We start from the raw sequence: 24,153 nt of genomic DNA, 5'->3' as shown, positions 1-24,153 counted from the left end.
AGCACGGTAATGCGTCAATTTGGATTGTGAAAACTTGGATGTATAAATATATTATTAATATTATATAGAACATCTGTTGATGGTTACTTAAATGGCTATACACTATAGTGATCCTATATCGACGGTTAGKATAATTGGACAGCTTGTTGGCAAGAAAAGGATGCGTACAAAATTTTAAATCGATATCCCATAAACTGGGGAGTTAGTTCGTGGCAAACTTAATAGTATGYTCATGTTCAGGGTATAAAAAGGTAGCTAACTGAAAAAGAATCAGTTCTTCAACACCAAAGAAACTATAATCCCCGAATAAAGAAATCTGAAAAGGATATGGTATGGTCGAAGATTGTATTCATTTCTTCGAGAAATAACTATATCTATAAAATTTTTGTGTAGGGTGAGGTGACGATTGAGGTTTGATATTGATATTATTATTCCAGATCTCTAACATTCTGCATAAATAAATTCAAATGTTCTAATCTTTAGTAACTTTTTTTTTACTTTCATTTAATGTTTTGTATGATCTATACCGAGTTTTGTCATATACATTCTTTCTTTTCTCATTTTTTTAGGTATACGCTCCCCATATTTTTTAAAGGTCGTAAAAAGACTCTCGACACGAAAGATTTATATAAAGCGTTGACRGTGCATAAATCAGGTGAGTTCATATTTTGTTTGTGAGATAATGAATCATATTCTAAATGTTATACTTTCGTTTAGGGTTAGTTTAAATTATGGCCATAAATTTCTTAATATCCCTGTTTCCATTTGCGAAATTATATTGTCGAAAACGTATGTACATATGTATATCTATTTAATGTGGATGAGAGACACTCTCTTGAAGCAAATTTTACTCTATTAAGGGTGTTCTGCATTGACCGAAACAAATGGTAGTCCGATGGTGCAAGGTCAGGGCTATATGGTGGATGTATKAAAACGTCGCAGCCAAACTAACCCAGTTTTTGCCGAGCCATCAAATATGTGCGTGGTCTAGCGTTGTCCTGATGGAAGACGAAGCTCTTTCTGTTGATCAGTTCTAGCCGTTTTTTTTTCGAATGCTTGCTTCAATCTCATCAGTTGTCGATAGTTAAGWATCAATTGTTCAAACAGACTGGAGCAGCTCATAGTGGATGATTCCTTTCCAATCCCACCAAACACTAAGCATTACCTTTTAAGGCGTCAATTCTCGCTTTGCAACCATTTGTTGACCTTCACCACGCTTGGACCATGATGTTTTTCATTATTGTCGTATTCGATCCACTTTTCGTCTCCAGTTACCATTTGCTTCAGAAATGGTTCGATTTCATTTCCTTTCAGCAAAGAATCGCAGATGTTAATTCGGTTCTTATATTTTTCACTGTCAATTCATCTAGTACCCAAACATCGAGCTTTGTTTTTTAGCCAACCGTTTTTAAATGGTTCAAAACCTTTTGATGATGATTATTAARCTCCTTAGCGATGTCAAGGCTGCTTCTGTAACGGTTAAATATCTTTTGTACCAATCTAATTAAATTAATGATCATTCCATATAAATGATAATAACTATTTTTCTTCAAAATATATCTACAGCATCAGTCGATTACCAACATTATATTGACTTATTGTTAAGAAAACATATAATATTATTAAACTAGAATGCTGTTGRCGTCAAAAATTGTGTTAAGTACACTCAGCACCATTCCAATGAYATTACGAATGCAGCAAATAGAGTTTCACAAATAAATAATGTGCTAAAGGAAAAAAATGTGAGACTAAATCATAAAGCAAGAGCAATAAAATAATTGTGAATGCACTTCTACTAAGTAGCGACAGCATTGTTTGTGTAATACTTTAAGCGGCATCTAGATTGTCTTTACAATTTATATATTTGCATCAATAAAATATAAGGCTAATATTTGTTTTTGTATTTGCGTATATTTTTCTGTGTTGTATGCTCCAATTTTTTAGCACATTACTAAGTGCACACAATAGAYCTACATTCAAGTGCATTTCTATATACCATAAGCTTCAATAAATTAGTAGTACAGAACCAAGTTGCCACCCAAAAAGTTTTTCCTTTTATTACAAGGCTTTCTTAAACTCAATAAATCACTGGTGCGTGTGAAATTGCCTCGTCTAGTATTCAAAACACTTACTTAACGTTTGAATAAAATGTATTTAGATGGAAATAGCGTTGATACATATATTTTCAGCGTTTTTTAAAAGGTACTCTTTTTTTTTGAGTTAATAATCCAAATCACCAGAATTATTATTCTTTTAAATATTAACCAATTACATATAGAGCTAATTGGAACTTGGATTCACCGTTTCAGCTCTGATAACGTATACATAATGCCAAATATCTTTTTATACAAGTTGTTGTCGTCGGTATACCAATTTTATATATGTCCATAGAATTTTTTAATTGAACTAAATTGGTTTGTTTATACATAACTGACGCCGCAYATCGCTTGAAGTATTTTAGTTTTTTTATATTTGCCCACAAGTCAAGACAATGTTAATGAATTCATTGCGAGATCTACAAATAYATGCATTATTACAAATGAAAGAAGAATTACACGTATTTCTTTCTACATACTTATWTGCGCTCCACTTTTCACTGCCCATTTAAATAAATAATCAATCTCGAGGGTGACCAGAACTTTTTTGATTCATAATATGAAATGAAATAAGTAGCAGCGCTATCCCTAAAAATAATTGAATAATTGYTAGATTATTCCCAATTGGAGATTCCAAGCTAAGCTAGATCCTTCTCCACCTGGTCTTTCCAACGGAGTGCAGGTCTCCTCCTCTGCTTCCCCGGCGGGTACTGCATTGAATACTTTCAGAGCGGGAGGATTTTCGTCTATTCAGACAGCACAATCTAGCCAGTGTCGTATATCTCAAACAGTTCATCGTTCAATCGAATGCGATATTCGCCGTGGCCAATGCGCAAAGGACCATAAGTCTTTCGCACCACATAGTAGGATGGGAATAATGAGTGATTTAGAGAGTTTTGTTTTTGTTCGTCGAGAGAGGACTTTACTTCTCAATTGACTAACTAGTCCSAAGTAGTACCTGTTGGCAAGAGATAYYCTGCGTCGGATTTCGAGGCTGACGTTGTTGTTGGTGTTGATGTTGGTTCCAAGATAGACGAAATTATTTACGATTTCSAAGTTATGATAGTGACCSATGAACCTAAACCCATTTGCTTCGCTGCYTTATCCATATRTGGTTAGCAGTCATMTCTCAGTTWAGTTCTGGTTAACTTAACCWAGACTCCTTCTTTCGGTAAAGACYAGAACTGGCAGATGGCTGCTAACCAGACATTGAGAAAATTGATGATTGCTATCAGTCAGTTCGTATGGCTTGTTTCACTGGCTCAAGTAGCGCCATTTCTAGGGTCCGATCTGAACAGTTTCCATGTGGATTTGGGTATATTTTCAAATAAAAAAAGTTTTCCAAGGATCTAAGTTTTACAAGAACTTGATTCTGTTCACTCAGTTTGTAGGCAGATCTACGGACGGACATAACTACATCGAATCAGCTTATCTCCAATTCCAGAACCAAGGGTAGAAGCTAAGACGAGATTTTTCGTTTTATCATTTTTAAAATCAGTGCACTCGCTTACACATACTTTACTTTTTTATACCCACAACTTCGAGGTTTGTCTATGTTTTATAGCCAACGACAACAATATCAGCGTTGAAATTTACTTCGAATAACCATGATAATTTCTGGACTGTGCACAGCGCAAAATGGCCACCTAAAATGCGCTGTAAATTAGAACAAAGTTTAGAAGATTTCTCTTCAGTTTCTCTCTTTTTTCCCCCTAGCTCTCCTCGCCCGAAGAGCTTTTTTAGAAGTCAATCTTATTGATTATAGGTGAAGTTTTTGGCTCTGTGTGTGAGCTGTTGTTYGATGAAATTTGAGTTGCAGAAGCGGATACGATGTCAACATCATCTTCACTTATTATTTCGAACTGGTGGTAATTTGAAGAGAAGATCGCGATTCAACTTTAGTGTTGAGTTGTTTAGTCGAAGAGACCGAAACCMATGYCGTCCTCTTCCTCGGACTTTATTTACCAGACTCTCATTGGGTATCACAAATATATTATATAAATCTCACAACCCCGAAACTAGAAATCTTTTGTGCAGAGCCCTACAACGTCCATGAGGTCTAAGACACAGCGCGCTATATGACAATGAAAATTAATATTGATTGCTAATGTTTTCTAATATGGAGGATACAGATGGTTGAATCAATTATTTCTCCATATTATTAACGCATAAGACTGAGTTTGGGAAAGAAGTTATTCTAATTAGCCACCATAACCAAGTAGAAATTBCAGGGTGTGATTATATACATAGATATTCAAAGTTTATCCACTGACACAGGCAGCTTAAACCAGTAAGTAGATTTTTGATATACATATTCATAATTATTTGCAAAATCATAATTACAAAATGAAATGTACATTTGTGTGTATTGCATGTACTGTGTSAGAGAACAATAAACGCTTATCGTTGTGGTGATAAGAAATAAAAAAAAAATTAATGATAGGAAAATTTAAATTTAAATTTGTTATTGTTAAATTGTTGATACTGAGATTATTCTTATGCCCACGTGCTTACATATGTGCATATGTATGTACTTAAGGATGTACAAAATWTGTGATATTTACTTTTAGCTTTTCGGGTGACTCGAATTTTTTGTTTCCTAGCGAAACACTACATACGTACATACATTTGCGTGTCTAAACCTTGCCAACAAAGAATATTTCCATCAATTCTACATTTGGATGTATTCACATACTAGTATTAATTACTGTGGACTCCCATAACAGTTGGCAGCACTTGAACCAGCTAAACTATCCACAAAACCAAATTAAATGTCACCTGCTGCATGCGGTATTCAATATTACTGAAATTTAAGGCTTGCTTTTGGCATATCTACCCTGTAGAAAAATCGGTCCGTTGAACATACGCATTAGTTTGCAGTCAGTTGGTCTCATTTAAAATAATTAATTGCAGAGGCATGGACGGTGACAACSTCTGATGAGTCGACGAGTTGGCCACGGCGAATATCACATTCGATGGAACGATTAGCTGCATGAAATATATGACGACGTTGACATAGTTCAGTGAATTAAAAGACAGCGGCTATGTTGGCTAGGTCATGTTGTCCAAATGGACGAAAACACTTCAGCACTGAAAGTATTCGACGCCATACCCGCCGGGGGAAGCAGAGGAAGAGGGAGACCTCCATTCCGTTGGAAGGACCAAGTGTAGAAGGACCTGACTACGCTTGGAGTATCCAATTGGCGCCACGTTCCGAACAGAAGAAACGACGCGCTGTTGTTTACTCGGCTATAATGGCGTAAGCGGTGTCTACGCCAGTAAAGAAGAATAATTGCTAGATTATAGTGGTGAATATGAAATAGGCTAACTCCTTCCGTTCTCCATTKGCAAAAATAGATATTATGTCGTTTAGTCGAATGATTTTCCGAATGTAAGATGCTATCTGAGCGGTTTCTACGAGGATCGATCTTTAAAATTGGAATATTGACACACTCTCTCTCTCTCTCAAGTAGTGTAGTATTTATGTTTCACTAGAATGGTTACTTCTAGCTTTATTTTTTATTTCGATTATGGTTCATAACCTTATGCTACATGACGCTACAATGCGCTGCATGTCTACCATCTCTTCACTGCCTTAACACATTTTTTAAATAAATCTAGACAAATAAATCTAAATAAATCCATGCCATACTAATTCGCAACTTACATATTTACACAAATGTATTCGTATATTTGCGGTCGGAAAGCTCGGAACAAAAGAGATAGGTTAAATATAATAGTTGAAAGACTAATACAACAGTGTCTAATATGTATGTRCATATGTGTGTACGATAACAAATGTGGTAAATGTCAAGACCAAACATGTTTAAATTTGCATATGTGTACCAAATTAGTGGAAGTTCAGTAGGAAAATGAAGTCATTAGTATACGACTATTTAACCTCCAGAAAACACTCTACGATATAGRTAGGGTTACCATATCGGTCTCAGTCAAAATCAGTCCCATTGCATATGGTAACCCTAGATGTAGGTTACTTTAAAATGGTAGGCCAATAAGCCACTCATAGACCAGATGGATTTCAGTTGCTAGATCCATGAAAAGTAGTCTTGTTAGGATGCCCGCACTTGACGCGAATCTAAACAGACTCTGCGGCGTCACTATCAACACCTCCTCCAGTGCATCATACCGTGGGAAGCCCAGTTGCTTACAGCGTAGTCTTATCAATGCAGGACAAGTAGACAAGAGATTCTCCATTGTTTCCCTGTTGACTTGCCTTAAACATTTTCTGCAGTCTTCTCGATATGTCAGCCCCATTCTGCGGGCGTGTGTCGCCACCAGACAGTGACTAGTTAGTATTCCAATCATATTCCTACAATCTCTTCTATCCAGTGTCAATAGGAATTTTGTGTACTTTCGATCTACCGTTGTGCACATGACTTCTGCAGTTTTGCACCTAGGTAGCTCGTTCCATCTGGCTTTAATTTTCTTTACTTTCTAACTATCCGGATTGTCGTATGTACAATGTCTGGCAGTCAGTAGAAGTGAAGTTGCGTGCTTATGTCAACACTTCCAACTGCTGCCTTGCTACCTAAGACACTTCAGACCGATATACGATACGAGGTTACTGCCTTGATTGCTGCATGGCTGTCTTCGGTGAGGTTTACTCCGTTGGAGTTGTTCTTAAAGCTCCAGTTATGCCAAGTAAGCCTCTGAACACTTTACATTGGCTTCCGGTGGGTGGATTTCAGTACGCCTGTCCACCATACTACTGCACCGTAGAGCAGAATTGGTCTTACAATAGCCAGTGCATGAGAGAGCACCCAGGTTGTGCCGAGCATCTGCCCACATGCATATTTAAACATGCTAGCTTTTCTAATTTTTCTTCCACGTTCCGTTCCCAGAGCAGTTTGCTGTCCAAGACTACCCCAAGGTACTTGGTGCGGTTCTTGAGAGAGAGTTGTGTCACATTTATCGAAGGGAACCTCCATAGAGGACCTGGCTTCGTTTGGAATTTATAATTGAAAGAAGAAACGACTGGCGTGCTGTTGTTAACTCGGCTATAATCGCGTAAGCGGTGTCTACGCCGATTAATAGAAGAAGAACAAGTATGGAGTGCAGTCTTTACTGAACTGCCCTTCGTATATGTGTCGTTGCACAAGCTTCTGCGACGCTGCGGCCCTATTGTGCGCGTCAAAGATTTTGTAAAGTGTAAGTTTTCAGCAGGAAGGAAGTTAAGATTATAGGCCTAAACTCTTCTGAGAAGGTTGGGTTGTTTCTACCTGCCTTCGGTATGAAAACTACTCCAGCCTCTCCACGCGTGTGGCATTCATAAAAATCGCCTTTAGCCACGGCACGGATAGACAGAGCGCATTCTGTAGCACTGCTGGAGTGATTCTGTCCATTCCGGGAGATTTGTACGTCCCGAATGAGCGGATTGAACATTCTATTTTATTCTCCGTAGAAATGTGTTCGGGAACGTTTATTGCATTACTCCCTTAATAACTAGACACTTTTGACAAATGGTTTTTTAAATCGAAATAGTTTGTAATTTAAAATATTTCCAAGAATTAGATTCAATACCAAGCGTACTACTCAAATCGTATTCCTTAAATTTTTTTTGGGAACTTTTAACTGACATCGTTATAGTAATTTCCGATTTAAATTAAAATATCATAGTTTTGAGCTAGTTCAGTAATTTAATAACTTCCTATAGGGCTAACACATGTTTGGTTAACCACGCTGATCATTAATACATACAATATTTAAATTTTTTAAATATTGCTCTTCCTTATTGGTAAAACTCAATGAATTTTAATCAAACATAAGAAGAGAGAAGATATATCTTCGTACCTACATACGTATTGAGTCCCATTTTTTACTACGCGGCCATTGAACTTTTATATATTTTACATAAAAAACTTCCTATCTACACATATGCATATGTATTAAAGTAGACAAGATTGGAGATGAGCATACAACCAAACCTCGATTATTCGGATTTCCTTTGCTCAGTGCTTTTTTTTAATGTTAACTTTAGGTTGTATAATCACTTATTAACCTGCTGAACACCTTTATTGGATGCGATTCGAATATAGACAAGTGTGTATAATCTACATAGCGCCAAGTTATTTAGAAAGTCTTTACACGATACTTAGAAAGTCTCCCGGAATGGTCGTAATGCGCCACATTTCGAGAATACGTAGCTTTCTTAATCTCCAATTATTTTTTCATGCTCAAAACGTCGACTGTAATCCTAGAATAAAGCCTCGGAATAATTCATCTAATAGTTAATTTAATTAATTTTTTCACTCGTAGAGACATCGTAGAACTCTTGCATCTCGTGCTTAACGTTGATCAAATCAGAGGCTTGAAGATGCTCAGTGTAGTAAGCTTCAMTACTAGAGGTCGGAGTTAGAAAATTATTTATGCCTCGACATGTTATAAACAAATAAAATAATAATATAAATTTGCCACCACTTAACACAAAGCTAAGATCTAAGAATATTACCTTTATTACAGAAACTCTTGGTAATAATATGAGTGCATCATGGGAACAGGAACTGAAAGGTAAGGCGACATCGAAGAAGGAACCGAGCCTACTGAAAGCCACAATACGTGTCTTTGGTTGTCGTTATGCGCTCTTGGGTCTGGTCTTACTGATACTTGAATTGGGTCTCAGGTAAATATCACGAGATGCGCTGTTACTCGCATAATAATCAATTGTGTGTTTCTGCACTGCAGAGCTTTACAGCCTCTTTTTTTACTGGGTCTAATTGCGTACTACTCGAAAGGGGAGGATAACCTAAACACGGCTTACATTTATGCAGCCGGTATAATACTTTGTAGTGCTTTAAATGTGATCATCATGCATCCCTACATGCTGGGCACCATGCATGTGGGCATGAAAATACGTGTAGCTATGTGTAGCATGATTTATAGAAAGGCGCTGCGCTTAAGCCGCACAGCTTTGGGTGAGACCACCGCCGGGCAGGTGGTTAATTTGATATCGAACGATGTGGGTCGCTTGGATTTGGCSATGATTTTCGTACATTACCTTTGGATTGGCCCAATCGAAACAGTCTTTATCACCTACTTAATGACAATAGAGGTGAGTTATCTAGCTACATTCCCGTATCACTATACTTCTATACATACATACTTACGTCATAAACGTTTGCGTGTTTGCTCAATTACAGATCGGTGTTGCGGCTACTTTCGGTGTGGCCTTCATGTTAGCCTTTATTCCGCTTCAAGGTTGGCTGGGCAAGAAGACGTCAGTGTTACGCTTGCGCACCGCTTTACGTACAGATGAGCGTGTGCGCATGATGAACGAAATCATCTCGGGCATACAGGTAATCAAAATGTATGCATGGGAAATACCATTTGGCAAGATGGTGGCCTATGCGCGCCGAAAGGAAATCAATGCTATACGTAAGGTGTCGTATATACGTGGTATACTGCTATCGTTCATTATGTTTCTGACGCGCGTCTCCGTTTTTCTAAGTTTGGTTGGTTATGTACTGYTGCAACAGGTGCTGACGCCGGAGAAGGCCTTTGTCATTACAGCTTATTATAATATTTTGCGCACCACAATGACCGTTTTCTTTCCACAAGGTATTGCAACATAAGGATATAGATGACTGTGTATTATAACCACTTTTCAATTTCCCGAAGGTATTTCACAGTTGGCAGAGGCCTTAGTGTCTATTAAACGCATACAAAAATTYATGCTATACGAAGAGACTGACATCGTTGATAAATCCGTCGATAATCCCAACTACCCAGGCAGTAACCAATCCACCGTTGTGAAAGACGACGAAAAATCATTGAATAGAAAAGAGGCGGAAAAGCTATTTGCWTCCAATGGGCACGCAACACTGTCCGAGGCTGGCATTGTAATGAGCCATGTGAAGGCTAAATGGGATTCTAACTCAGCGGAGTACACTTTGGACGATGTGAATTTGCGCGTGCAACCCGGCACATTGATTGCAATTATCGGACCAGTCGGTTCGGGAAAATCGAGGTGAGTTTCAGTTTGCAACAAATTTACAAGCAAATTATAATATATATTTTCGCTATAGTTTAGTACAAAGCATACTCGGTGAATTACGACCGGAGTCGGGTACCATAAAGGTGAATGGCACTTTCTCATACGCCTCGCAAGAACCTTGGCTTTTTACCGGCACTGTACGCCAGAATATACTCTTTGGTCAGCCAATGAATCGACGTCGCTATCAGCAAGTGGTAAAGAAATGTGCACTGGAACGCGACTTCGAGCTACTACCCTATGGCGACAAGACGATTGTGGGTGAACGTGGTGCCTCGCTATCTGGTGGACAGAAAGCACGTATTAGCTTGGCGCGCGCAGTGTACCGTGAAACCTCAATCTATCTGCTGGACGATCCATTGAGTGCGGTAGACACTCACGTGGGCCGTCATCTCTTTGATCAGTGTATGCGTGGTTTTCTGCGCGAACACATCGTGGTGCTGATCACACATCAATTGCAGTTCCTACAGCAGGCCGATCAAATTGTTATCATGGAGAAAGGACGTGTAAGCGCCGTGGGTACATATGACTCATTGCGTGAATCCGGTTTGGATTTCGCAAACCTCTTGGCTGATCCCGAGAAAGAGGAGGCGGTAGAGGAAAAGTCGCGCTCGCGATCCAGTAGCAAAGTTTATAGCAATCGGCGAAATAGTGAGGCCTCACTGAATTCTGTAGCAGACTCATATGTTGAAGAAACACCAATGCAGCAGCAAGAGACACAAGAGGAGGGCAAGATTGGTTTGGAATTATATCAGAAATATTTCCGTGCCGGTGGCGGTTTTCTCACATTCTTTATCATGCTGTTTTTCTGTATGTTGTCGCAGCTACTCGCTTCAGGTGGTGATTGGTTCTTGGCCTACTGGTAAGTGTATTAGTATGACTATGACTTTGTGTATTCCATCGTTCGAAACATCAACTTATGCTAAGCTCTTAATTGTTCGCAGGGTTGCCAAAAAGGGTCGCGATGGCAAGATGTATTCAGCTAACATCAATGATACGCGCCTCGATGATACTTTGGACAGTTTTAACGATACGACAACACTGCCACCAACAGCGCTAACCGAACAGGAATCGACAATCATGACTCTGCTGCGCGATGTAGGTGTCGACATGGATGYTGAAATGTTGGATATTTACATATTTACCGCCATAACCGTGGCTACGGTTGTCATCACGCTCGCGCGTAGCTTCCTCTTCTTCAATGTGGCCATGAAAGCTTCCACYAATCTWCACAACTCCATGTTTCGCGGCATCACGCGCGCCGCAATGTACTTTTTCAACACAAATCCCGCCGGTCGCATATTGAATCGCTTCTCTAAGGATATGGGTCAGGTCGATGAGATATTGCCATCAGTTATGATGGACGTGATACAGATATTCCTTTCGCTTTTCGGCATTGTAGTTGTTATTGCCGTTGTGAATCCACTCTTCGTACTACCAACAGCTATATTGGCAATATTCTTCTACTACTTGAGATCATTCTACTTGCAGACGTCTAGAGATGTTAAGCGATTGGAGGCAATAAGTAAGTGGTTATGGTGGAATTACCTTTTAATATTAAATACGCCCAGTAAAATATTTGTTATTGCATTCTCATTTAGCGCGTTCACCAATGTACTCCCACATGGCTGCCTCGCTTTCTGGCTTGTCGACGATACGCGCTTATGGCGCTCAACGCGTGCTCATCTATGAGTTCGACAATTATCAGGATCTGCACAGCTCTGCATTTTATATGTTCATATCCACGTCACGCGCCTTCGGCTATTGGCTTGACTGTTGCTGCATTATCTATATTGCCATAATAACACTGAGTTTTTTCCTCTTTCCACCGGCGAATGGCGGTGATGTGGGCTTGGCCATCACACAGGCCATGGGCATGACGGGTATGGTGCAATGGGGCATGCGTCAATCAGCTGAATTGGAGAACACCATGACCGCAGTGGAGCGTGTAGTAGAGTATGATGATATCGAGCCGGAGGGTGAGTTGGAATCATCCGCCGATAAGAAACCACCAAAAACCTGGCCAGAAGAAGGTAAAATCGTCTTCGATGAACTCAGTCTGCGCTACTTCCCTGATCCAAAGGCCGAATATGTGTTGAAATCACTAAATTTTGTGATCAAACCACGCGAAAAAGTTGGCATAGTGGGACGTACTGGTGCGGGCAAGTCATCGCTTATCAATGCGCTTTTCAGRCTCTCATATAATGACGGTTCGATAGTTATCGACTCACGTGACACCAAAGAAATGGGTYTGCATGATTTGCGCAGCAAAGTCTCAATCATACCACAGGAGCCGGTGCTCTTCTCCGGCACTATGCGYTACAATTTGGATCCATTCGATGAGTATACGGATGCCAAATTGTGGGAGGCGCTCGAGGAGGTGAGTGTGTTTTTTTTCGATTGCTATTAGCAAATGTTAAAATTGCTTGTGTTTTTTTTATTCGCTTCACAAAGGTTAAATTGAAGAATATCGTTGCGGAGTTGCCTAGTGGTTTGCAAAGTAAAATCTCCGAAGGCGGCGCCAACTTCAGTGTTGGTCAACGTCAATTAGTTTGCTTAGCGCGCGCTATACTACGTGAGAATCGTGTTTTGGTTTTAGATGAGGCCACCGCGAATGTGGATCCGCAGACGGATGCGCTCATACAGTTGACTATTAGAGATAAATTCAAGAATTGCACTGTACTCACAATCGCGCACAGRTTGAACACGGTTATGGATTCGGACAAGGTGTTAGTTATGGACGCTGGTCAAGTGGTGGAGTTTGGCACGCCATATGAGCTCTTAACAAAGAGTGAAGCGAAGATTTTCCACGGCATGGTGCAGCAAACGGGCAAGTCAACGGCTGAAAATCTAACTAGAGTTGCGCAGAAAGTAAGTTATTGACGATATACATATATGTATGTTTGTACAACAATTATAATAATTATTAATGACTTTTTCAGGCGCACGAATTGAGCTTGAAATCGAAAATGGATTAATAGCATTGCTGTGTTTAGTAACTAAGAATTGTACTCAGTTTGAATGAGTTTGCCAAGCGAAAGCGAAACTTGTTTTTATTTTAGTGGATTTTTGTAGCTGCATTAACTCCCTCCCACATGTACATTCGTATCTACGGACTTTTGACAAAATAACTGCTGCTCGTGATTAGRCTATAAGCCAGCCTTTCAAACCTTAAGAGTGTAGGTATATATGTATGTAAATTTTCTGTTTCCTGCTTTTGTGAAAAGTCCACAACAATCCGATATAGTGCATAAAAACATTCGCTACGCACATGCATACATATTATATATGATATATGTATGTAGTTAGGGTAGCGCTTACTTTTAAGCACAAATGCTAATAAGCAATTGTAATTCTAATTTTTAATTATTTCRTTTTTTGCTATTATTTGTAGTTGTTGTAAGTGTTAAAGTGATTTTGTGTAATAGTTTTAAGTAAATAAGTACATATACACATACCTACATATGTCATTTTTAACATGCCGCATTGAAGTGTCATTTACGATCAACATATATACATAAATATATATTTCCATAAGCATATTCATATATTTTATATAAAATGTATTTGCCTTTTTTGTATTTGTATTTGTATAACAATACAAGATAATGAATTGCTAAATGCTATTTCTTATGATAACTAAAATTTATGTAAACGAAAATGAAAAAAAAAAAATTAATGAAACAATAAATATTAACTATGTACAATAAATATAATAATACATTGAGAATGTGCCTTTACATAAGTTTATAAGAAACAAAATTACCAATTTATGTATAGTATGTGTGTATATGGAAAATGAAATGGTATGTACTGTCATTGTTTCCACTACAAATAAACGTCCGAAAGCTGAAATGATCAAACTGTAACTATAAATGTGTTGTATTTTTTTGGTTTTATTCAGGGGCCGTAACAGTTTAGAGGAAATGAGAAAATTCAATCAAGTTTAAAAATTATTTTGCAATTTATAATTTTTCCTCATAAAACAAAAGTTAAATTTTGATTTTTATTTTCGCTTACTAATTGAGTTTTAAATAATTTCCGCAATAAGAGTTTAATAGTAAGCTTCTTTCTTGACAAATAATACTCTCACGTTGTTACTTTCAAATCGTAAAGGCAAAACAAAAAGCTTACTCTTCAACTCTTACAGCTTAAATTGTTTAAAAATCAATAAATAATAAATAAAAGTTGACAAGTAACTCTTATTTTGTATGTAAAGTACTAGAAACTTTGAGAGTAAATTATTTTTTTTTTACCGCGATTTTTCAAAGCAATGAATTTCATCGGCAAGACCGATTTCTAATGCACTTTTGAATATGGCGTTAGTATAGAACTCGTTACCAYGCCAGTCGAGTATAAGTAACCGGAAAGGACCCGGATTTTTATTCGGTCAAGCATTGTCAACTCGGCGCCATGCCTCGAAATTTCTTCAAGAATACTTTCTGTMKCTACAACAACAAAAAAATCAGTATTGAACTAGTTTTTACGACGAAATACGTGCATATATACTATGGAAAACGTATCTGCCCGAACTAGGAAAATATATTTTGTTCATCAAGGGAATACAAAATAACGAAAAATTAAATAATTTCAAGCGAAATAAACAATTTGTTCGTGGAAGTTATATTTGTATATYTCGAAGCACATTTTTTTGTAAAAGTTCGAGCGATAAACCCAACGTCTAAGTTTACACAATAGAAATAATAATTTCTAAAAAAGTGTAAAAAAGTCATACATGTAATTTCTCACCATAATATTTTGTTTGACCAACAATTTACACATTTTTTGAATTATTATTATTTAAAATATTATTTACACTTTTTCCAACTTAAAATTCACCTATTCACCACTGAAGGTACAACAAGCTGGCTACATGAGCACACCTCCCATGTGGCAACACTTGTCAGCACTGAGCAAAACAAAACAATGATAAAAATCTACAATGCCAACAACAAATCGTCACTGACAGTTTGTTTTTTGTTTTGATTATTGCCACTGCACCAACATTCAAAAATCATTGCACAAAATTTCAATCAAAAAATTTTCAAAAAAGTAAAATTAATTTCAAGCACGAATAAAAATGTCTAAATAAATTGTGTGAAATATTATAAATATTGTGCAAAATAAATGTACGCGACTCACACTACTAGGTGAGCAGCAACAGCGCCTAAAACCATGCCATTGAATAATTCAACAAATAAAAGCCAAACAAAATGTAGTGTTCTTTTATTGAAAGTGAATGTCGAAAACGGAAATAGCGCTGCATATGCAACACACAACAATCATTTTCGATATAAATAAATAAAGATCGCGTGTGAATATGAAATTAACGAAACAATTGATTTTGTGTTGCGTATTTGCTCTCAATGCAGGAGGGTGGAAAATTCAATAATTCGATTCGATCAGCTGCCGCGACTCTTACGATTGTGTCGATGCCAATACATTTGCGGTAGGGTAGGAGGGTGTCGTGCTGTGAGTTATTGCGCGCCCGACACAGGTCGTGTGGCAGGTGATTGCGATTGACATTGCCGGATGAGTGATTAGTGATGAATTGCTGTGTAGTGGTATTAGTAAGCACAAAAACATGTTTTTTCATACGGTATATGCATACATACATACATATGTGTGTGAATATGTTAGTGTGTGCCAGCGGTGGTGGCGTATGAGTGCTGAGAAAGCTGTATAAAACAGTGTATTTTTACATACATATGTACATATGTATGAGCAAAACATGTATGTACATATATAACCAAATCAGATGCTTTCATTGAATAGTTTGAGCAAATTCATGAAATACACTCCTATATTATTTACTTTGTTTTAAATAGTTTAGTTTTGGTTTCTCATTATTGTTGTTAAAACAAAGAGAAGAATGTGGCTGCTTTTAAAATCACTCAATCTTACTAGAGTGGATCTGTATTATTATCCGATCAGCGGCTCTTACCTTCCAAAAGTATTTCGGAAATTTTCTATGTTGCTACGACAACTACACATCTCCCGACAATATCACTTGTGCAGACCAACTATTATACTCCTTTCGTTCGTTTTTCACGAAAGTTATAATTTAGACTTGTCATAGCACATCGTAAAATCACAAAATCGTACATTTTTATACTTGTTTAAAAAAATTGTTGTTGGATTACATACATCTCACATCGTAAAATCACAAAAATCGTACATTTTTATACCTGTTTAAAAAAATTGTTGTTGGATTACATACAAAAATGAGTTTAGGCAATTATAATTGCAATTGGTTTCCCAAAAAAAAAAAAAAAAAAAAAAAAAAAAAAAAAATGTTGACCAAAATGTTTGCATTAAATTATTGGTAAAGAACAGATATTTAACGGTGAGAAAAAATCTTTSATTAATTACTAAAAATAAATTTAAGAAGCTCGTGAGCTTGAGCCTAATCGGTTCAGCCGTTTTCGAGTAATGTTGATTACCGACTTTTTAAACACCATTTTGATAAAAAGACGTTTATAGTTTGGAATGCACTTCCAAGCAATCTGAAACGCCTTTTCAAATTTGCAGGTAACTTCGAAAATATTCACCGGAACGTTAGGAAATTTTCTGTGGGTATTCTTTAATATACAAATGTACCTTAAGAAAATAAAACTAATTTTTTTTTTTTGAAAAATCCAAATATATTATATTCTTAAATGTTCTCAAATGTGCCTTAAGGAAATAAAATTAAATTTGTTTTGAGAATTCCAACTAACCCCTCTTATATAATTGTGCGAAAAGTACCTACTATTAAATTTTTTTTTTGTGAAGAAGTACACTGACTTAGACATGTGCGCTATTCTGCTTTGTGTTTATTCWGGTTTCATCTATCAAATCAGAATTTTTGAGTGTCGGTTGTCAAAAATGGCGGCTCGAGCAAAAGGTGTTTTGAAACCCGACCTCATCTGCGGGCACGATACCGATCACAATTCGTTGTCTACAACCAAAAAATCAAACGAATCCTAATGATAGCATTCCGTAGAGGCGCCCCTACCTGGAAAACATGATAAAAATCATTATAGAAACAAAATAGCGGCCACTTGAAAATAGAGTATCGTTTTTTCGTATGATTTTTCCACTTTGAACTGCTGTAAAAAATYGTTCATGATCAAAATATTGCGATTTTGTAGGTTACAGCGCCGGAAAATTTCGTCTAATTTTTAGGCGGGCAAAAGGTGAACATAGTTTTTTGAATGGTTCAAAAACGAGAACGCGCGCAGATTCGAAAAATCTTGTCTCGATCAAACGCGTGCCAAAGTTCGATGTCGATATATCTATGCTCAGGACAAAGGTCCGTTCAAAGTCGTGTTGCGACGGAACAAATTCACGGTTCGAAAAAAACATTTTACAAACATGTTCTAGACAATTKAAGCCTTCGATTTGTGCAATAAAAAAAATCGATTTTTTAAAGAAATTTTACCTCCTTAATATGGAGCATTCTTTACTACTCTCTCAATTGTACATAAACTCATTTAAACAAATATATTTCAGTCAATAGTCAGTTATGAATATGAAACAACTTCAACTTTTCTTTAAGATGATCGTTGTTAATACCCAATCAAAGCGTTGTTACTCAGAATCACCAGCAACAGTTCGGCATTAATTATAAGTAAGAATGGGTTTACGCTTCAGAAAACACAAAGTTTACGAAGCTCTTTCATACAAGTAATCTCACTACGTTGCCCTCGTGATTACATTTTCATAATCTGCTATCTCCAGCAGAAGTTCCAGTGCAGTGACCAATGCTTTCTTAAACTAAACAAAACATAAAGCTACATATACATATAGTATATAGAAGGCTTATGAATCCGCGAACCACCCACTTTGTAAAAAATTGCGTGTTGACGTGTTGCGTTGCTAACAAGCTAATATAAACATATGTATGTATACTTATGTAATATATGAATACATATGTACTATAAGTATACAAATTGTATGATCTTCAAGTTTATTGTTTTAACTCCGTTGCACTCCATTGCAATGCCGAAATTTTCGTCATTATTTCTAGTAATTCATCATAAAAATTTCGGTGAATCGTTGCTTCATTTGGCTATGAACACAAACAAACAAGCCATGCGTATATTTTTTAATGTACTTCCCACTTTTTTATGGATTTTGAGTAAGCGCCCATWGCCTACAGAATATTAAGTACGTTCGCATAAGGAGTTCCAGTCATTAAAGTTATTTTATTGGTAAGCATTTCAAAGCAACGATGCAACGCTGACGTTGTAAACGAACGCAAACAATTTGTAATATTAATATCTACAAATATGTGTGTATGTGCGAATATGCGAAAATGCGTGGATGAGCATGCATATAATAGCTCGCCTTAAAATTGACTACTTCTATTTTAATCTTTGATATGAGTTCTATAATGGCATAATAGCCATACCAAACTCTAGAGCTTCTGGAGAGATCATTTTAAAGTCTACTTTTTATAGTTGAAAACGACATTTGAGATCTTAGAATTACGCCGCAAAAAGAAAAAAAATGCTCTCATATTCTGCGTCCAGTTAGAATGTATGTAAGTGAAAATGTGTATTATACCCAAAAGTATATCACACTTGTCACCTCATTAGTAATATTCTCAATACACATTTAAGAATCACATACAGTTGAGGCGGAACTTATACCACTCCTGCCTGCTACTAGCCAAGTTCCGACATAATCTTGTGGTAATCCAATTTACGCTATATTCGGCACCTACATACCGTTATACATATAAATATACAAACATACATATAAAGATTTCGCTCTTCACATTTCGTGTGCAGTGGCGTAAGAGCTATTAATGGAATTGATGGGTCATAAAGTTTTCATASACGTAATAATTGCATCAACTGCTGGAAGGAATGCATCAATATGATAGATTTTCGCTATTATCTGCGTGTGCCTCCATGTAGAGCACATTCAGTGAAAATTAAGGGAAGAAAAGCCCTTGGCGATCCAACCGTCAAATTTTTGAATGCACTTAATTAACAACATTTTGTACATTTATATACATACGTGAGTATATATCTTTTAGTGTGTGAATTCATTCATATTTTCTTTTCTAAGTGCGGTCTTGTGAAAGTTATCCTACCACATGTGACTTGAATAGTTCATAAATACAGCGTCTACCAATAATAATGACCTGAATTTGACAACTTACTGCGTTCATGCTTGTTTACGGTTGCTTTTTGTAATTATTTTTAGTGTATTCAGTAAGGTTAGTTGTCCAAGACTATTTCGCTAATTCAAAAAAAAAAAAATCCAATAAAATCATTAATTTGGTTATCGAAAAATCATATTCTCAGATGTGGCCTATTTCCGACTTAACGGCTTAGTGAATAAACAAATTGTCGACATTGGGGTCAGACACATGCTCGCGCGGTTCAGGAAACGCAATTGCATTCCCAAAACTTGACCGTCTTGTGCGGCTTGTGATATGGTGGCATCATCGGGACTTCGAAATGAGGCAGGAAATACCGTACCGTGAATAGCGAACATTATAGTATGATTTTGACTGAATTTTTTTCACCGGAATTTGATAAAATCGTTATGGACGATCTCTATTTTCAAAAAATAATGTGCGCCCTATCATGTTTCACGTCTAAACATTGAAACATTGCATGTAAAGTTTGGTTATCCGATCATTTCGAAAARCGATCAAGCCAAATGGTACCCAGGGTCATGCAATTTGACGCCTCTAGATTATTTTCTCTTGTAAAATATGGTCGGACGAAAGCATGCCCAACGATTGGAATTTAAGTGTGCTCTGCCCAATCCATAAAAAGACCCCACAATCTGCGCCAAAAACCGTGGGATAAGCCTCCTCAACATGGCATATACGGTTCTGTCGAGCGTATTGTATGAAAGATTAAAGCTCACCGTCAACAAACTGATTTGATCTTAGCAGTGTGGCTTCGTTTTGCAACTGCGGATATCGGCGTAAATAACAATAACGATATATAAATTTTTTGCTTCCGGATATTGTTATGATAATGTTTCTAGTCCAAATATTTTTATCGATATTTTTGTAGTACTATTACTCCCCCTTTGCGAAATTCCTCATTAGACAGAAGCAATTTACAACGAGTTGTTCCTCTCTTCACATTCGACACAGCATATTTTTCCTGCTGTTTTCAATATACTTTCCGTGTGTTTAGTTATTTTAAGTGTGGGTATTAACAATTAATCTGTTGCATCCACCATGTGTACGTCTTCACTGTAATTCTGTTTTCTTTTGAGAGAAGTCAACAGTTGCCGGCAACTTCCTACGCAGTTCGGCTACAACGTGTATACACACACACTCGCATACAAGTACATAATTATATGTATGTATATAAATAGCTCCAAATAGCACTAACCCAATTGTTGCCCATAATTGTGTTCCATTAATGCCTATATTGAGTAATTTGCATCCACTTATAGGACTCTAATATAAAGATAATAATTAAATAGCCTCATAAAGAGTGAGTTTTTTGTTTTTGTAATTCGAAGAGAAGCAATTAAGGCTGATAYTAATTAAATGCAAGTAATACGCCACGCAATTCAGTATATAACATTTAATCATAATTATTAATATATTTTGGAAAATTCAAAACCGAAAAGTTACACATGCTTTTAAAAATTAAAAAATAAATCGCATTCAACAGAATTTTAGTTTTGAGTAAAAAATATGAATTTGAACTTACACTCAAATTTGATCCGGACTGAACCATATATACTGCGCACCCAAACCGAATCGATACACTAGTATTTGAACATTCAGTGCAGGCCATGATAATAATTATTTTAATTAATTAATTAATAATTGTTGATGACATTATTGAGCAAGTTATAGAAATAGTGCTTGAAATCGTTGTGTTGTTGAAATCAGAGATAGCAGAGGATCTCAACATCTGTTATACAATAAATTGACTGAATAAAAAAAAAAAAAATAAAAAAAAGAATTCGTTAAATGCATTAAATGCCATCACTGCTGAGTGAGTTATAACAACAAGTATATGGAAATTTGATTAAAGCTTTGCCATGCTTGTATTGAACCTTTTTTTTTATTAAAATATGCGAAAATATTTTCTTTKTCAGTCCAGGTCATATTTGATCGTAAGCGTTCTGGGAATCAATTAGTAAATATGGAATCAAAACCTTGGAGCAACTGCTGTCGCTTACTCTGCATTAAAGGTTAGAACTTTGTTSAAGGTGAACAAAAAATATATATTCACTTTGTTAAAGGCCTGGGCCTAGATTTTATATATCCCCACAGGAAAAAGTCTAACGGAGTGATATCACACGATTTTGGAGGCCAATCGACCAGCTCAAAACCGAAAATTACCCGCTCACCGAAGTATTCTCTCAATAAATCCATTGATTGATGCGATGTGTGAGAAGTTGCGCCGTCTTGTTGAAACCAAATGTCGCCGAGATCACGACCTTCAATTTCAGCAATCAAAATGTCGGTTATCATGGCGCGATAACTGTTGTTGAGGTTTTAGCGGCAGAATTCTGCCGAATTGACAGTCCTTGGCCGGATAAAAATCCAGGTCCGTTCCGGTTACGTAGACCCGACTGTCGTGGGAAGGGGCGCGATAGCAGTCGCTAAAGACGGTTATATTCTCACATCTTTTTTGAAGAAATATGGACCGATGATTCTACCGGCTCACAAACCACACCAAACGCTGTTTTTTYTGGATGAAATGACAGCTCTTGAATATATTCAGGTTACTCTTTGTCTCAAATGYSRCAATTTTGCTTATTTATATACCGATTGAGACATAAATTGTTCTCATTGCTGAACAAAGCTTGACTCGAAATCGTTGGAACTTTTCAAGAGTCCACAGAGCGGGTTCAGTTCTTACAAAAGCTGTATTCTGTACTCTTTCTATTAAAGATCTCGACGTAAAATGTGCACAAATGTCAGTTCAACTAGCTGCGATCGRCGCCGAATTGACTCTCCACAGACTTCGTGTACACTCTCAGCTACGGTTGCTATATTTTCTACACTGCGTGCTGGACGTGCTCTAATCTGTCGAATATTATCCAATAGTGAATGCTGGGTMTCAATATGGGTGATGGTTATGCGAACAGTACGCTCAATAACGCAATTATGTTGATCATAAGTTCAGTTTTTGTTATAGAGTTGTAGTTGTCATTTGTAGATGTTGTTCAGGCAWAARTCTTTCCATGATGAAATGCTAAAAATTAACAAAAATAACATAACMGCTTGACGCGACTCATGCATGATCTGCCAAAAAAAATATTATTGATAAAAGTACCCCATCACTAAGTACCTCATCAAAATACCAAGTTTTTTATGCGTTATTAATTGTATTAATAATTGTAACGAGAAGGTCTTCCGCCTTCCAGTATTTTCTATTTTTAATTTTTTGTTTTTTTATTAAAAAAAAAATTCATATCTCGCTTCCAACTACTTGAAAAATATCTCGTTTCATAAATTTTCATATTTGGAGACATTTTCTTAGAGCTACCAGGCGATAATTCGATTCTTTTGCTCAACTCGGTATACTTGTATAGCAAAGCGAAGTCTGCTTGTCTAAATCCATTCTTTATGAAACGCACTATTTTCCTTTAAAGTTGTATGTTGTAATAATTCTGAAAGTCTTCTATACACAGCCTCAACATGCGAACTTGAGATTCGATAACGTGGAGAACTGTTGTGAACATATTGCACCGCTGCCACTGAATACAATGGTAGCGATAATGGAAAAAACTCTSTACATTTATTGGAAAAGAGATAAAAATAAATTACCAAATTTGCTCCAATTAGAACAAAACGGCACCGTGCTTACACTTTCAACTCAAAAATTTTGTCATAGTCATAGCTGCGCATCAACTCGTACATTGACAAGTGAATTCTAAAGCCTGTGAATTTTCGCAGAGAAAACGTTATAAGCCAGAAATAAGAGAGTTGTCAGGCGCATGCCACTGACGCTGTAACAAGCATGTTAGCGCAAAGGCTTGCATAATAACTGCGTCAAGCAATATAAAAGTGCTGATTAATTCTCATATTTACATACGAAATAATATGACTATTGATATTAGCAAAAACACTRTGGCATTCTAAAAAATAAAATAAAAGCTTTTCAACAATCCTCTTGTAAACAAAACAAAAGCGTAACCAAGAGACTTGGATGTGAGTGAATGCTCCGAAATTCAACGATCTTACACTTGCGATAAGAGCGCTCACCGACCGGTATAAAAGTGTGGTGCGTCTACTCTTCAGTAAGAGTCTTGCACGAACGGTTAGAATGTGCGGAGCGCTCTTGCTATTGGCAGAAGGTTCTAAATAGTGGCAGCACGCGCATTGGTAGTAAAACGTATGTTTTATTTTCGGCATCAAGGTGTTAATAAAATTACTTACTTGAATGAATTAAAGTGCAGTGAATTTTCGGTGGACGCTGTTTTATATGCACATTGTAAGACAAAAAACATTATGTGCTGGTGAAAGAATAAAATTATCTTGTTGTTGTGTTTTTTTAACTTACCTCTTTTACAATATTTCAAAAAAAACAAAAAAAAAAACTAAATTATTCAGTCAACGCAGCGTGTTCCAAATACATTTTGATTGAGTACACGTACTTACAAGGTTCTGAAACAATAAAAACTGAGATAAAAGACAAAAAATACCTGGAATCTAAAAGACACGCAAAAGTTGCATAAGAAAGTGCCGAAAACAGCGGAAAAAAGTTGTATAATATATTGTTAACAATGTTTTTATTTACAGTCAGTGCTGCATTTTTAATAGAAATTAAATTTATACATATGCTTGTATGTATGTATGTGCTAATCTGGTTTCATATTGACTTGTAAACGAGATTTTTTTAAACGAAAAAGTGACTTGCAATTTTACGTATTAAATAAATATCTTTGCGATATCTAAAGACAAGTTAGACGTGATCTGGTGTGCTGAAAATACAAAATTTTTACCTAAATATGGCAAAATAGCTGCTACACTAAAGAAGTTCGCAAAAAAATATGTTTAGTTTGTATTTGATATTAAAGCCGAAAAGTATTTTTTTTTTAGAAAAATAAATTTTTTTTCAT

General features: G+C 36.6%; 2 protein-coding genes across 8 annotated transcripts in view; both read left to right on the top strand.

Moving 5' to 3' along the window:
* The window catches only part of LOC108976377 (probable multidrug resistance-associated protein lethal(2)03659), a 31,430-nt gene extending 17,457 nt beyond the window's left edge, over nt 1-13,973 (top strand). For all 7 annotated transcript variants that reach the window (XM_018945436.1, XM_018945437.1, XM_018945435.1 and 4 more), the window contains 10 exons: nt 570-655; nt 8,577-8,736; nt 8,799-9,165; nt 9,254-9,671; nt 9,732-10,080; nt 10,139-10,966; nt 11,049-11,629; nt 11,706-12,484; nt 12,559-12,975; nt 13,047-13,973. In XM_018945436.1, coding sequence (XP_018800981.1) covers nt 570-655; nt 8,577-8,736; nt 8,799-9,165; nt 9,254-9,671; nt 9,732-10,080; nt 10,139-10,966; nt 11,049-11,629; nt 11,706-12,484; nt 12,559-12,975; nt 13,047-13,082 — 4,021 coding nt within the window. In that variant the 3' untranslated portion in view covers nt 13,083-13,973. The remainder of the gene's footprint in view (nt 1-569; nt 656-8,576; nt 8,737-8,798; nt 9,166-9,253; nt 9,672-9,731; nt 10,081-10,138; nt 10,967-11,048; nt 11,630-11,705; nt 12,485-12,558; nt 12,976-13,046) is intronic.
* Nucleotides 13,974-23,350: 9,377 nt separating this feature from the next.
* Nucleotides 23,351-24,153, top strand: part of LOC108976375 (probable multidrug resistance-associated protein lethal(2)03659) — a 16,462-nt gene continuing 15,659 nt past the window's right edge. The window contains exons 1-2 of the mRNA XM_018945430.1: nt 23,351-23,525; nt 23,834-24,070. The gene's annotated coding sequence lies outside the window, so the exon portion shown is untranslated. The remainder of the gene's footprint in view (nt 23,526-23,833; nt 24,071-24,153) is intronic.

Source organism: Bactrocera latifrons, unplaced genomic scaffold, assembly GCF_001853355.1.
Source record: "Bactrocera latifrons isolate USDA-ARS-PBARC rearing strain unplaced genomic scaffold, ASM185335v1 scaffold_758, whole genome shotgun sequence".
Taxonomy (NCBI): domain Eukaryota; kingdom Metazoa; phylum Arthropoda; class Insecta; order Diptera; family Tephritidae; genus Bactrocera; species Bactrocera latifrons.
The sequence above is the reverse complement of the archived record's forward strand: the minus strand, read 5'-3'. Positions and strand labels throughout refer to the sequence as shown.